Consider the following 12772-nt stretch of genomic DNA (forward strand, 5'->3'; position numbering starts at 1 on the left):
CACCTTAAATCTTTTTTTTTCCCCATGAGCTTTTGGAGAAGATATTCCTCAAAATGATCACATTTATTAGCTTTTTCCAGTTGCATGAGTTAAGTTGCCCCCAAATCACAGTGAATATGAATTTTCTTTTAGCTTGAATATTGAATGTGTCATATTTTGCTAGGTCTGCTCTTTACATTTTGTGGAGATTTTTTTCTTTTTTAACTATTTTTACAATTGTAAACCATTTTGAACTATTGTAAGCTGTAGTGATATAGATCAAATTTTATAAGCAAACAGAGAGTTGAATGAGAGCCGCACTAGCACATTCCATCAAAAGCTTTTTCACTTTACACGTCCCCTTCCCGATTCACGGTTTTAGGACTCGCAATTTCGATTATTCGAGATTTCCTAAAACCAAAATCACCCCCACCTCCCTCCCGGACCCCCCCCCCAGACCTTACCTGGTGGTCTAGCGGTCTTTCAGGGCAAGAGCAATCTTCCTACGCTCCTGCCCCGTGGAGATCACTCATCCAAAATGGCTGCCTTGAGTTCCCGTCGTAGTCTCGAGAGACTACGGGAACTCACAGCAGCCATTTTGGATGAGTGATCTGCACGGGGCAGGAGCGTAGGAAGATTGCTCCTGCCCCGAAAGACCGCTAGGCCACCAGATAAGGTCCGGGATGCCAGAGGGGGGGGGGGGGTCAGAGTCAGCCCAAAAGTTATTCGCAAATTTTCAATCTTCGTGGGCCGGCTCTGCCCCTAATCCCCGCGAATATTGAGGGAGGAGTGTACTGTTTTAAGGCTGTATGATGAGCTAATATCATATCCTAGGTCAGGGTTTTCCAAACCTGACCTCATGACTCTACAAGCAGATGTGTTTTCAGGATATCCATAATGAATATGTATAAACAAAATACCCAAATAAGAGCTATGTTTCACACTGCTTCTTATGCTTATAAATAAGTCATCATGTATTATAATAATATAGCACCATCAAAACCTTTAAAACATAACATTATTTCATATTAAACATACACGCAATTAGTCTCCCAAACAGTGAAGCCCCCCAATCTATCCCAACACATAGAAAAAGTTAAAATTAATGAAAAGTTCATCCTTTCAATAAAACACTGTGGGCTCTTTTTACTAAGGTGTGCTAGCGTTTTTAGCACACGCACAAGATTAGCGCGTGCTAGCCAAAAAATTACTGGCTGCTTAAAATTATCTTCTGCACGCCATTGTCTGCTGGATTTGTCTCCACCTTCATTCAATCAAACTTGACCTTTGAAAACATTTTAGCTCGACACAGTTCTGTGTTTCACCCTAAGGCGTCATCAGGAGCTTAAGTCTGAAACCAGCTCACAAGGAGCAGCGTGGGTTTAAACCCCCAACCTCAGGGTGCCGAGGCTGAAGCTTTAGCCACTGCACCACACTCTTCCCCACATCGTACATATAACTACAAAACAAGCCAAAAAGATATCCATTCTATAGTGAATTTCATGCCTATTTGTGGTCTGTACTGTCTAAAATCCTAGATGGGTTATAATAAAACATACAATCAGTAAAAGAAAAAACACAATGGTGAATATAAAACTATCAAACAAAGAAAACAAAAATCTCTAATAGAGTATAAAGGCCTTTCCCTAATACCTTCACAAAAATAAACAGCATAAGGTCAACCAGGGGTGTCAAAGTCCCTCCTCGAGGGCCACAACCCAGTCGGGTTTTCAGGATTTCCCCAATGAATGTGCATGAGATCTATTTGCATGCACTGCTTTCATGGTACGCTAATAGATCTCATGCATATTCATTGGGGAAATCCTGAAAACCCGACTGGATTGCGGCCCTTGAGGAGGGACTTTGATACCCCTGACCTATATTAATCATTGCCTCAGAGAAATTGAAATTATCACAAGTGTTTTGCAGAAAATAGTTTAATATTTAAGTTCCTACCTGGAAACTGCAATCTCTGATTTCTGTCTGGCGATAGCTGCAGCTCTCTGTGCTCCTTCCACGCTCCTGTCAACCTTCTGTCGAATTTTGGCACTCTTGAGTGGTATCACTCTCTTCTTCATTCCTTTGATGAAAACATTGTTCCTGTACTTCCCTTCTTCCTTTCGACCGTCTGGGAATGTGGTGCATCCATACCCGTGCCTAAGGTTATCCAACCATTCCCCCTCGTATTTTAGTCCACTGGATCTCTCGCTCACTCCAAAGCCTGAACGTTTATCGTTTTTCCATTCCCCCATGTAAACCTCTGTGGTTGTGGCGTCAATATCTGATTCAACCGGTGGAAACTCTTCTGCTTCCGTCCCTTCTCCAAGGCTCATAGTGGAGTTGCCATCACTGGTGGCAGAACTGAACCCACTTTCACTCTTCAGGAAGCTGAGTTTGCTCTTTTGACTGGAGAGGGAAGACTTAGACTCAGATTTAGATAGCTTGCCCAGTAGAGAACTTCTCCTGAAGAAGCCTCTCTTTTTCGGCTTGATTGAATCAGGGTCTGAGTAAAGGGAAAGAGCAAAGCCCCCTCGTGTGATGGTAGGCGACACGATACTTTCTTGGCTACCGGGTAGCGCATCTGAATGTAGCAAGGTACCGTTGCTGTGTTCACTCCGAAGGGATGTAAGGGAGGTGCGCAGCGGAGAGCGAACCACAGCAGCTATACCATATGGGACACTTTGGCGTACCCCATATCCATGGCGCATGCCATTTGTGAACTGTCCCTGGTATGTTCCTAAAAGAAAGATTGGAAATTCTAGTTACAAAGTGAAATTTGTGCATAAATGGTTCAACTCAAGAGATATGCGTACAAGACAGAGAGAGAGACAATATAATGCAGTCTGGTGGTTATCTTCGCCGACAAAAAGAAGCAGAGTTATATCAGTGATGGAAAATAGATTCTTGGCTTGGAGAAAGCAAGTTAGTGCAACAAGATGAAAACAAAAGAATTGACCTAATGATCTCCACAGACAAATCCAAGAAGAAACAAAAATCAACGTGGAGAAATGATGTTCCTGAGATGGACTTTATTAATATTAAAATAATATTAAAACTGGGCAAACCTCTAGGATACAGTCTGCTGAAAAACCTTGGACCCTGGACCCAACGCAGTCCGTGTTTCGACAGAATGTCTTCTTCAGGGGTCCCTAAGAGGTCCTATGGTAAAGATACGTGGATAAAAATGCCAGTCGGAAATAAACTGATCCGTAAAAGCTGGGTGCAGGACAGGGGTTCAAAAAGCCAAGTGAAAAGCTTTTCAGCGGACTGCGTCCTAGAGCTTTTGATGTGGTTTGCTAAGTTTTAATATCATTTTAATATTAATAAAGTCACTCTCAGGAACATCATTTCTCCACACTGTATTTTTGTCTCTTCTTAGTACAACAATATAACAAGAAGATAAGGAAGCTTCATTATGGCAACTATTTCTCTAGATTTCATCTCATGTGAGCAGATAGAAAACAAGTTTCCATTCCCTATCGTATTGTTCGTTCCTTTCTTCAGTCTATTTTGTTTTTATTGTAACCTACCTATCCTCTTCTCTCCTTATGTTTTCATAACCATTTGATTGTCTGTCTGAATTTTGTGCTTTTGTTAAATTTTGTTTCCCGCCCTTTTTATTTTAAACATTTCTTATGCTTATTTACTATTCTGTATTGCAAACCGCTTAGATATTTACCTTGGTTTTATTAGCGGTAAAGCAAATAAATTGAACTTGAACTCGATAGGTGCCCTATCTGCCAATATTTAGAAGCACTATCCAGGTAATGCCAAAGAATATTCTTACAGAATGCCACAGCACTATTTAGACAGTGCCGGGGCAAGTCACGGGCATTCCATTCCACCTAGCTCGATGGAGAGTTGTCAGTATTCAACCGCAACTCATAATTGTGCAGATAAAGTTAGGCCAACAGAAATGCTCTCCTAACTTAAAGCGGACAGCTCTCCAGAGAGGGGCTGAAAAAACGTCACCGTCCATCAAACTGGCGACAGTCAACGTTGAATCTGATGATTCATCCCTGTTCGCTTTCTGGACAGCGGAATGAATGCAAACGCCAAGACTGGTGTTTAAACAACTTGCCGACCACAGCATTCGAATTCTGAGCTGAAGGTAAACAAGTGACTAATTTATTTATTTATTTTAAAATTTCAGTTCCGCTTAAGGCAAAAGTGGATTACAATAAAGACACACATAAACCACTGCATACAGGCTCAGAACAAGAAAACCTCCTCTTCCTCGGCCTTACAAATATCCAGTGGCGTAGCGAGGGCGAGAGGAGGCGCCCCTCCCCTGTCCTCATCCCCCCTCCCCCGCTCCCTCCCTGTGCCTGCCTGACGAGTGAACCCCTCTTCCCTTGTACCTCTTGCTGAAGTTGTTCCTTGCGACCCACTGACGTCACTTCCAGGTGCCACGCATAGGAATTGACGTCAGAGGGAGGTCCGATGGGGTCTTAAGGAGCATGTTATTGACCGCCCCAAACAACTTCAACTAGAGGTATGGGGGAAGGGAATGGAGGGCGTGCGTGTGGAGGGAAGGAATGGGAAGAGGCGGGTGGGCCGAGAGGAGAAGGACGACAGCAGGACAGACCACCCCTTCGCCGCTCCCCCCTTACTGTGCCACTGCAAATATCTTATGACACCATTATTTTGATGTATTTTTTTTTTTTTTTTTTTTTTTTATTTTATATACCGCCTATCAAGATTATCTAAGCGGTTTTTTTACAATCAGGTACTCAAGCATGTGTGGGTTTGGCCAGTGGTGGCCTTAATAATAATAATAATAATAACTTTATTCTTCTATACCGCCACAATCTTGCGACTTCTAGGCGGTTTACAATCAAGAGTGCTGGACATTCAGCGAAATACAATAAGTAGATATTCAGAGGAAATACAGAGATCAGAGACCTCAGGAGGCAATAGTATAGAAATACAATTTGCTGAGCGAAAATGTAATATGTACATTTTAGTAAGTAATGTCCAACAGGACCTGTTGGGGATAAATAGCAACGTAAAGTTACGATAAGATGAAGATAACAGATTATATTTATAACAGTGCTGTAAGTTCAGGTGGAATAGGAAGGGGGAGGGAGAGGAAGAGCGGGTCAATTGTGTGGCACAGTGGTTGGATCTACAGCCTCAGCACCCTGAGGTTGTGGGTTCAAACCCCACGCTGCTCCTTGTGACCCTGGGCAAGTCACTCAGTCCTCCGTAGCCCCAGGTATGTTAGATAGATTGTGAGCCCACTGGGACAGATAGGGAAAATGCTTAAGTACCTGATTGTAAAAACCGCTTAGATAACCTTGATAGGCGGTATATAAAATCCTAATAAAACTTGAAACTTTAGGTATTTCTGGAACAGGTATGTTTTTAGGCGTTTCCTGAATTCCCCGTATGTAGTGGCCTTAAATTTAAATTTGTCGCTAATGCGACGTGTATGTAACAGCGGGATCTGGATAGTCCCTATTGTCGCCCTCAACCACCCCCACCCCTTCACTCATGGCTCCCACTAACTAATAATTCAATACACTCAATTATGGAAAATAGCCGCAGCTCTATTTATTGATCAACAATACCAAATGAATTAACATTGCATATATTAATATCCATTAATAAATTAAACATCAATTAACAACATTAGCAAGCTCCTCCCGAGCTACCAGGTGTACACAGCAACATATTGCCCCCGACCCAAACAACAAGAGTCTGAGGGGTGACATGACCTCATGCTCCTTTAACCAAGTCACCTGACCCCAAGGCACGGCTCCCAGCCAGCCCACCGCTCATCGCCGGATGAGCCCCAGCACCCAGTAGCTCAGGAGACCCACCCTCCCGAGATACTAATTACCAGCCAAAAACATAGGTGGGCGGGTGGGGTAAAAAGCTGCCCTGGAGGACCCTGGAAGGCACCGAGTCCTCCAAGGTCCTGGCTTTATAACCTCGTCCCCGCGTTGTCTAGCACTCTCGTGCGCCAATCCCCTTACAGCCTTTCGGCGCAAAAATCCCCTGCCCTATCCTTCATATCCTAATGTTCCCCAACAACACTCCCCCCAACTTGTCTCAACAGGCAACACGCGGGCCTCCCAGCCCCGTGTTACCCTACGCCCGTCGAGACAAGCTCTCGGGCTACACTTTAGATGTAATTTGATTTGATACGTAACTATGCAATCTGTTATAATGTGTCCTTGAAGTGTTTTGTACAACATTCCATTTTAATTTTAAAAAACTTGCACAAATAAATGGGTTGCAGTTGTTTCTTAAAAGACCTCCGGTCCTTACACGATTTCAAACAACCTGGCACACAGTTCTACAAATGTGGACCTGCTACGGAGATAGCTGTTGCTTGCGTTCTCTTGTAGCGTGTTTTCCCAAATGGCTCAGGCAGCGGCAGAGTAAGGAGCCCTCCCCCCCCCCCCGCCATGCGCGCACCCTCTTCCCTTTCCCTGTACTTTTTCTTTACTTCTCAGGCATGAGCAGCATGCTCACGTCGGCTCGCCCTTTGACGTCGCTTCTTAGGCGCAGGTCCCGGAAGTGACGTCAGAGAGAGAGGGCCGATGCCGACACGGGCAGCAACTTCGTACCGGGGAATTAAAATAGGTACGGGGGAAGACAAGGGGCGTGGGGCAAGGAGAGGAGGGGGGGGGTGGCGAACTTTGTGGGTTTGTTAATCGTAATCTGCTTTCCTTTAAAAAAAAAATTTCCCGCTTTTCGAATTTCTTTTCCATAGGATTTGTGGACATCTCCCCTTAAATGTGGTCTAAGAAAGAAAGATGCTTGGAATACTTCTATTAACAATTTTCTTACGCATTTAATTCATTTCAGTTTTGCTGTAGCAAGTGTTTACTTGTTATTTATTACAAACTTAGACCCCATTTCATTAAACTGCGATAGCTCCCGACGCTCATTGGAACTCCTTGCGCCATAAACCGCGGTTTAATAAAAGGGGGCCTTAATAAAGAAATAATGAAAAAAAGAAACGAAAGAGACACTTGCAAGATTCAAATATTTAGTAGCCCTCAATAAAGTACATGAAGGTGTCATTTTCCACAGAAAAATCACCTCAAGGACAAAGGGTCATGATATGGAGTAGGAGAGAGAGCGAGGCTTAGAGAACCCGAGAGGGTAAGAGACGCCCAGAATAACCTAACAGCAGAAGTAGAGGAAACCAATACAGTGACAGAATTTAAGCATGCTTAGGATAGGATCTAGAGGGCTGTGTTAAGAAGAATTATTAGGTGCTTGAGTGAACAATATTGGTAGGAGTGAGGGGTAGGGAAGGACTGGAGTTTTATATTTTTGTATGGGTAGCTTCTATGTCTGTCTATCCAAAAAGAGAATCAAAAAGGAAAGATAAAGCTGAATTAAAGAACGATGGCCTGGAAAAGGTCAGAGACGCACAGTTGCCAACTGGAATGTATCCTTAGCTGGAGCAATTTCAGGAAGGGCCACTAATCTGACTGGGTGGACAATAAGGAGAAAATTCTGTAAACAGGTGATTAACTTAAAACTTAGGTGCCTATAATATAACTTAGGGTTTTAAAGGCCTACATTATAGGCGCCTAAGGCCTTCAGAGAATCTCGACTAGCAGTGACGAAGGCCTAGAGTCACTAAACTTACCGATCCTGTGACGATGGTCGCGAAAACCGGTTTTACCGGTTTTGTGATCGTTCGTGCTCCCCGACCCGACTCACTAAATTGCTGCTCTCCAATCCGATCCGCCCGTGCAAAATAGCCAAGCGACTGATTCACTCACAATTGCTCGGCTATTTTGAATCGGGTTTTACTATCCTAAAACCCAACTGCTGAAGTACAACGGTTCAGTTCACAATCTATCCAACCCGCAATATAATAACTTCAGGAAAAAAGGGGGCTCCTATGGATAATAAAATATCAGTCATTCAGGAAAATTTTTCCAGAAACCAATGTGATCAGCTCATATAAATAACTGAGCGATTGAGTCGGGGAGTTTGCATGCAAAAAAGATAGTGAATAAATCGCTGTTTAAAAATCGGCAGGAGAATCGGCCAAGAGCGATTGAGACGCTAGCTTTAGTGAATCTGGGCCTAAGTCCTTCTCCGCCCCCAAACACACCTGCTTTGGAGTTAGGCGCAGCTAGGCACCATGCGATAGGCGCCTATCTTTTGTAGAATCGCGTCTAAGATAAGTGCCTATCACCCCATTCATTTTTTTTTTCATAGAAACATAGAAGATGACGGCAGAAAAGGGCTACAGCCCATCAAGTCTGCCCACTCTGCTTACCCACCCCCTGTCTATGCCCTAATGACCCAATTTCCTTATCTTGACCCTCGTAGGGATCCCACATGGGTATCCCATTTATTCTTAAAGTCTGGCACGCTGTCTGCCTCGATCACCTGCACTGGAAGCTTGTTCCAATGATCAACCACTCTCTCTGTGAAGAAATACTTTCTGGTGTCGCCATGAAATTTTCCGCCCCTGAGTTTGAGCGGGTGCCCTCTTGTGGCTGAGGGTCCCTTGAGAAAGAAAATATCATCTTCCACTTCGACACGTCCCGTGAGGTACTTAAATGTTTCGATCATGTCTCCCCTCTCCCTACGTTCCTCGAGAGTGTAGAGCTGCAATTTGTTCAGTCTCTCTTCGTACGAGAGACCCTTGAGCCCCGAGATCATCCTGGTGGCCGTCCGCTGAACCGATTCAATTATGAGCTTGTTAAACTTCCTAAATGAAGCCGATGTACGCATTAAAACCCCCCTTGCACGATGCTGCGTTAGGGTTTTATCTCGCTCTATCCCCGTCCCATCCCTACGAACTCTGTCCCTGTCCCTGCCCCATTCCTGCAAGCTCTGCCCTCATCTGCACGAGCCTTGAACACTTTAAAATCATTGAGGCTTGTGCGGTTAAGACAGCTTGCAGGAATGGGGCAGGAACAGGGACAGAATTTACGGGGATACTGAGATCCCACAGGGATGGGGGGATAAATTTGTACCCATGTCATTCTCTACTTTCACAGCACTCATTTGCTTCTCACCTTACAATAATTGAAATAAAAACTTCTCCAACTATGTGAGCTGCATGACACGTCCATCTAAAGGCCAGAGATAGGTGCGTTACTTATGGTATTTTAGAAAGTTGCATGTGTACGTGTGAGTCTCAGCCATGCCCCACCCTGACTTCAGCCTTGTGTATGTCCACTTGTAAAGCAAGCTGTAACCAAGATATGCACGTTTGCATTTACAGAACAACACTTAGGCAGATTTTTGGCATTTGAGCACCTAAATGCTGGTATGCTAAGCATTTACACTCCTATATCCTATGTAAATGTTAGGGCCTCATTTAAAAAATTACCCCTTAATGCACAAGCTCTGCATGTAGTCTATGGCAGTGTTTCCCAAGTCGGTCCTGGAGTACTACCACTACTATTAATTATTTCTATAGCATTACCAGACGCACGCAGCGTTCTACAGAGTCACAAAGAAGACAGTCCCTGCTTGAGAGAGCTTACAACCTAAACAGACAAGACAGACAAACAAGATGTCATGGATACAGTTAAGGGGAATGGTTAATCAGCTGGCTGGGTTGGAGGGCAGAGGGGAGAACGGGGCAATCAAGCCATTGTGACATCACTGATGAGGTTGGCTCTTATTGGTGGAATGAGGCATTATGACATCACAATCTTAGCTCTGCTTCCCAAAGACTGAAACTCTTCACACTACTACTACTACTACTACTAGTACTATGAATTATTTTTATAGCGCTACCAGACGCACGCAGCGCTGCTCAGAGTCACAAAGGAGTCAGTCCCTGCTCAAAAGAGCATATAATCTAAACAAACAAGACAGGTGAAACACAGCTGTGTCAGGTAATATTTTTACATCAGAGTGGAGGAGTGGCCTAGTGGTTAGAAGCTCTGCCTCAGCCCCCTGAGGTTGTGGGTTCAATTCCCATACCCCTCCTTGTGATCCTGGGCAAGTCACTTAACATTCTGTTGCCCCAGGAACTGTACTTAGATTGTGAGCAAATCAACTGCCTCCTTTTGAAGGATGAATGCTTTGCATTATGTCCTCATAAAGTGTACAAGCAAAAAAATAAAATGTTCCCTTAACATAGAAACATAGAAATAGACGGCAGATAAGGGCCCACGGCCCATCTAGTCTGCCCACCTTAATGTCCCTCCCCAACCTTTGCCCTGTGAATAGATCCCATGTGCCGATCACATTTGGCCTTAAAATCAGGCACGCTGCTGGCCTCAATCACCTGTAGTGGAAGACTATTCCAGCGATCAACCACTCTTTCAGTGAAAAAGAATTTCCTGGTGTCACCTCGTAGTTTCCCGCCCCTGATTTTCAACGGATGCCCTCTTGTTGCCGTGGGACCCTTGAAAAAGAAGATATCTTCCTCCGCCTCGATGCGGCCCGCAAGATACTTGAACGTCTCGATCATGTCCCCCCCTTAACACACAGCTAGATCAAGGGTAACACCACACAAGAAGTGCCAGGTACCCTACGATGACAATGTACGCATGATCAGCTGGAGCAAAGCTTCAGTCATGAAAGAAATTCTGAACATATCAATAAAACTGTCTCAGTCTTAAGTTAGTTGCTGCCACTGCGACGGACATCCTGGCAGTGTAGGAGCACCTAGGGATCCCTCTTACCCCTTGAGGATCAGCTGCTACGATAATGTAAGATGTAGGGTGAAGATCTGGGGAGCAGTTTGAGGCTGGTGGAAGATGGCACCAGGCCTCAGGTTGGGGAGGGGGGGGGGCCTGTTTTTGAAACTGTGATGAGGATTAGTGCAAGACCCAACTTCTTTCTTTTCCTGGCCCCTCCCCCCTCCTTAATTTTGTTTGGTTGATTTTATTTTTAAATACGTGAAACCAAACAAGCACAATGAAAAACAATAAATGAAAAAGACCAATAAGGGAAAGAGGATGGGATTTGTACATAAGAATTGCCACTGCTGGGTCTGACCAGTGGTCCATCGTGCCCAGCGGTCCGCTCACGTGGCAGCCCTCTGGTCAAAGACCAGCGCCCTAACTGAGACTAGCCCTACCTGAGTAGGTTCCGGTTCAGCAGGAACTTGTCCAACTGTCTTGATCCCTGAAGGGTGTTTCCCCCTATAACAGACTCCGGAAGAGCGTTCCAGTTTTCCACCACTCTCTCAGTGAAGAAGAACTTCCTTAACTTTGTACGGAATCTATCCCCTTTCAACTTTGTTGTGGTTGCACATTCAAAGTGGTTTCCATATCATATACAGGTACTTATTTTTTGCACCTGGGACAATGGAGGATTAAGTGACGTGTCCAGAGTCACAAGAAGCAGAGCTGGGATTGATCCCACAACCTCAGGGTGCTGAGGCAACAGCTCCAACCGCTAAGCCACTCCTCGCCTCCTGAGAAAATATTTTCAGAGCTTATTCCTAGCACATAAGAATAGCCATACTGGGTCAGTCAGACCAACGGTTCATCCAGCCCAGTATCCTGTTTCCAGCAGTGGTCAATCCGGGTCACGAATGCCTGGCAGAAACCCAAACAGAAGCAACATTCCATGTTATCGATCCCAGGACGAGCAGTGGCTTCCTTCATGTCTGTCTCAATAGCAGACCTACAGAAGTTGCTCTTATCAGCACCCCCTCCCCCCCATCATGTGAACAGCATTGAGAAGAGAGGCAGCACACCACTCAAAGTGAGTGAACAGTGCAGAGCTGCATGAGTACTGAGGGAGTAAGTGGGTGTTAAAAGTGAACAAGCGATGGTGAATGGGGTCAGTGGGGTCTAGCCCTTTCAGGACCATAAGGATCGTAGGCCAATTTTTGTGGTTTTGACGACATTTTTATGGTAAAAAGGGCTTGCAGATGCCAAAAAATTGATTTTTTTTTTGTGAAATATCATTATTTTTTAAAAAAAAAATCAAACTTCTGGCTTATGGACAGTGTGGCAAGTGAATCTTCTCGTCAATCTGGCAACGACGCTAATGAATGAATGTCGGAACCAGTTTGTTTACATAAAGGCAGTATCATATGGAATCCGTACATATCAAATTTAGAACTGTAGACTATCCCAATCAAAATTTATAGGATTTTAAAGTTATGGGACAAATATGTCCCTTGGTCCTGAAAGGGCTAGTGGAGGAAGGGGGTGAATTAAATGAACAGGTGGTGCTGACTGGGGGTGATGAAAATATTCAGTGGAGTCTAGGGGAAGAAAGGGGTAATATTAGTGAGCGGCTGAACTGTTGGGGGATAAAAGTGAGCACAGTGATCTGGGAGAGGGAGGAGATGGTATTAGAAGCTGGGCTGGTGAAAACATGCAGTGGTGTTTGTGGGAAGCAGAAGGTGGTATCAGTGAGCAGTTGTGCTGTTAAGATGGTGAAAGTGAACAAGTGGAGTCTGGGAGAGGTACGAATGGTATTAGTGGCTATACCACCTTTACTGGCTTGCAGGCCTAGTTCAAGAAGCGCAGCCTCTCCTACCTTTTGAATATTGACTCCTATGGGGGACAGGGGCGGAGCTTGGCAAGATGGCAGCTCGAAGCTGCACCGGGACCTCATAGCGGCCCTTTTGAATTATTTCCTACTTTGCCAATGGTGTAAAGGAAATCAAAACGCCTGGTTCTTCCGGGAGACCAGTTACCTCAGACTGGCCCCATGGACTCGTTTCTGCAGCAAGGCCTACGAGAACAGCAGCCGAAAGATAATCCCTCGGCTGGAGGGATCGCGCAAGCTGAAGCGCGAGAGCTCTCCTTCGAGGGTGTCAGTTTATCTCCGGAGGAATGGAGTCCTCCGGTTCGTCCTGAGGCATCGGGAGCGGAAAGAGCAG

The 12772-nt window shown here is 44.9% G+C and overlaps 1 protein-coding gene across 2 annotated transcripts in view; it reads right to left on the reverse strand.

The window, feature by feature from the left end:
- Positions 1–12772, reverse strand: part of JPH2 (junctophilin 2) — a 91818-nt gene that overhangs the window by 62813 nt on the left and 16233 nt on the right. For both annotated transcript variants that reach the window (XR_004536448.1, XM_033914254.1), the window contains exon 2: positions 1936–2716. Coding sequence is in view for 1 of the 2 variants with exons in the window: in XM_033914254.1 (XP_033770145.1) it covers positions 1936–2716 (781 nt within the window). In the remaining variant the exon portion in view is untranslated. The remainder of the gene's footprint in view (positions 1–1935; positions 2717–12772) is intronic.

This window comes from Geotrypetes seraphini, chromosome 11, assembly GCF_902459505.1.
Source record: "Geotrypetes seraphini chromosome 11, aGeoSer1.1, whole genome shotgun sequence".
NCBI classification, from domain to species: domain Eukaryota; kingdom Metazoa; phylum Chordata; class Amphibia; order Gymnophiona; family Dermophiidae; genus Geotrypetes; species Geotrypetes seraphini.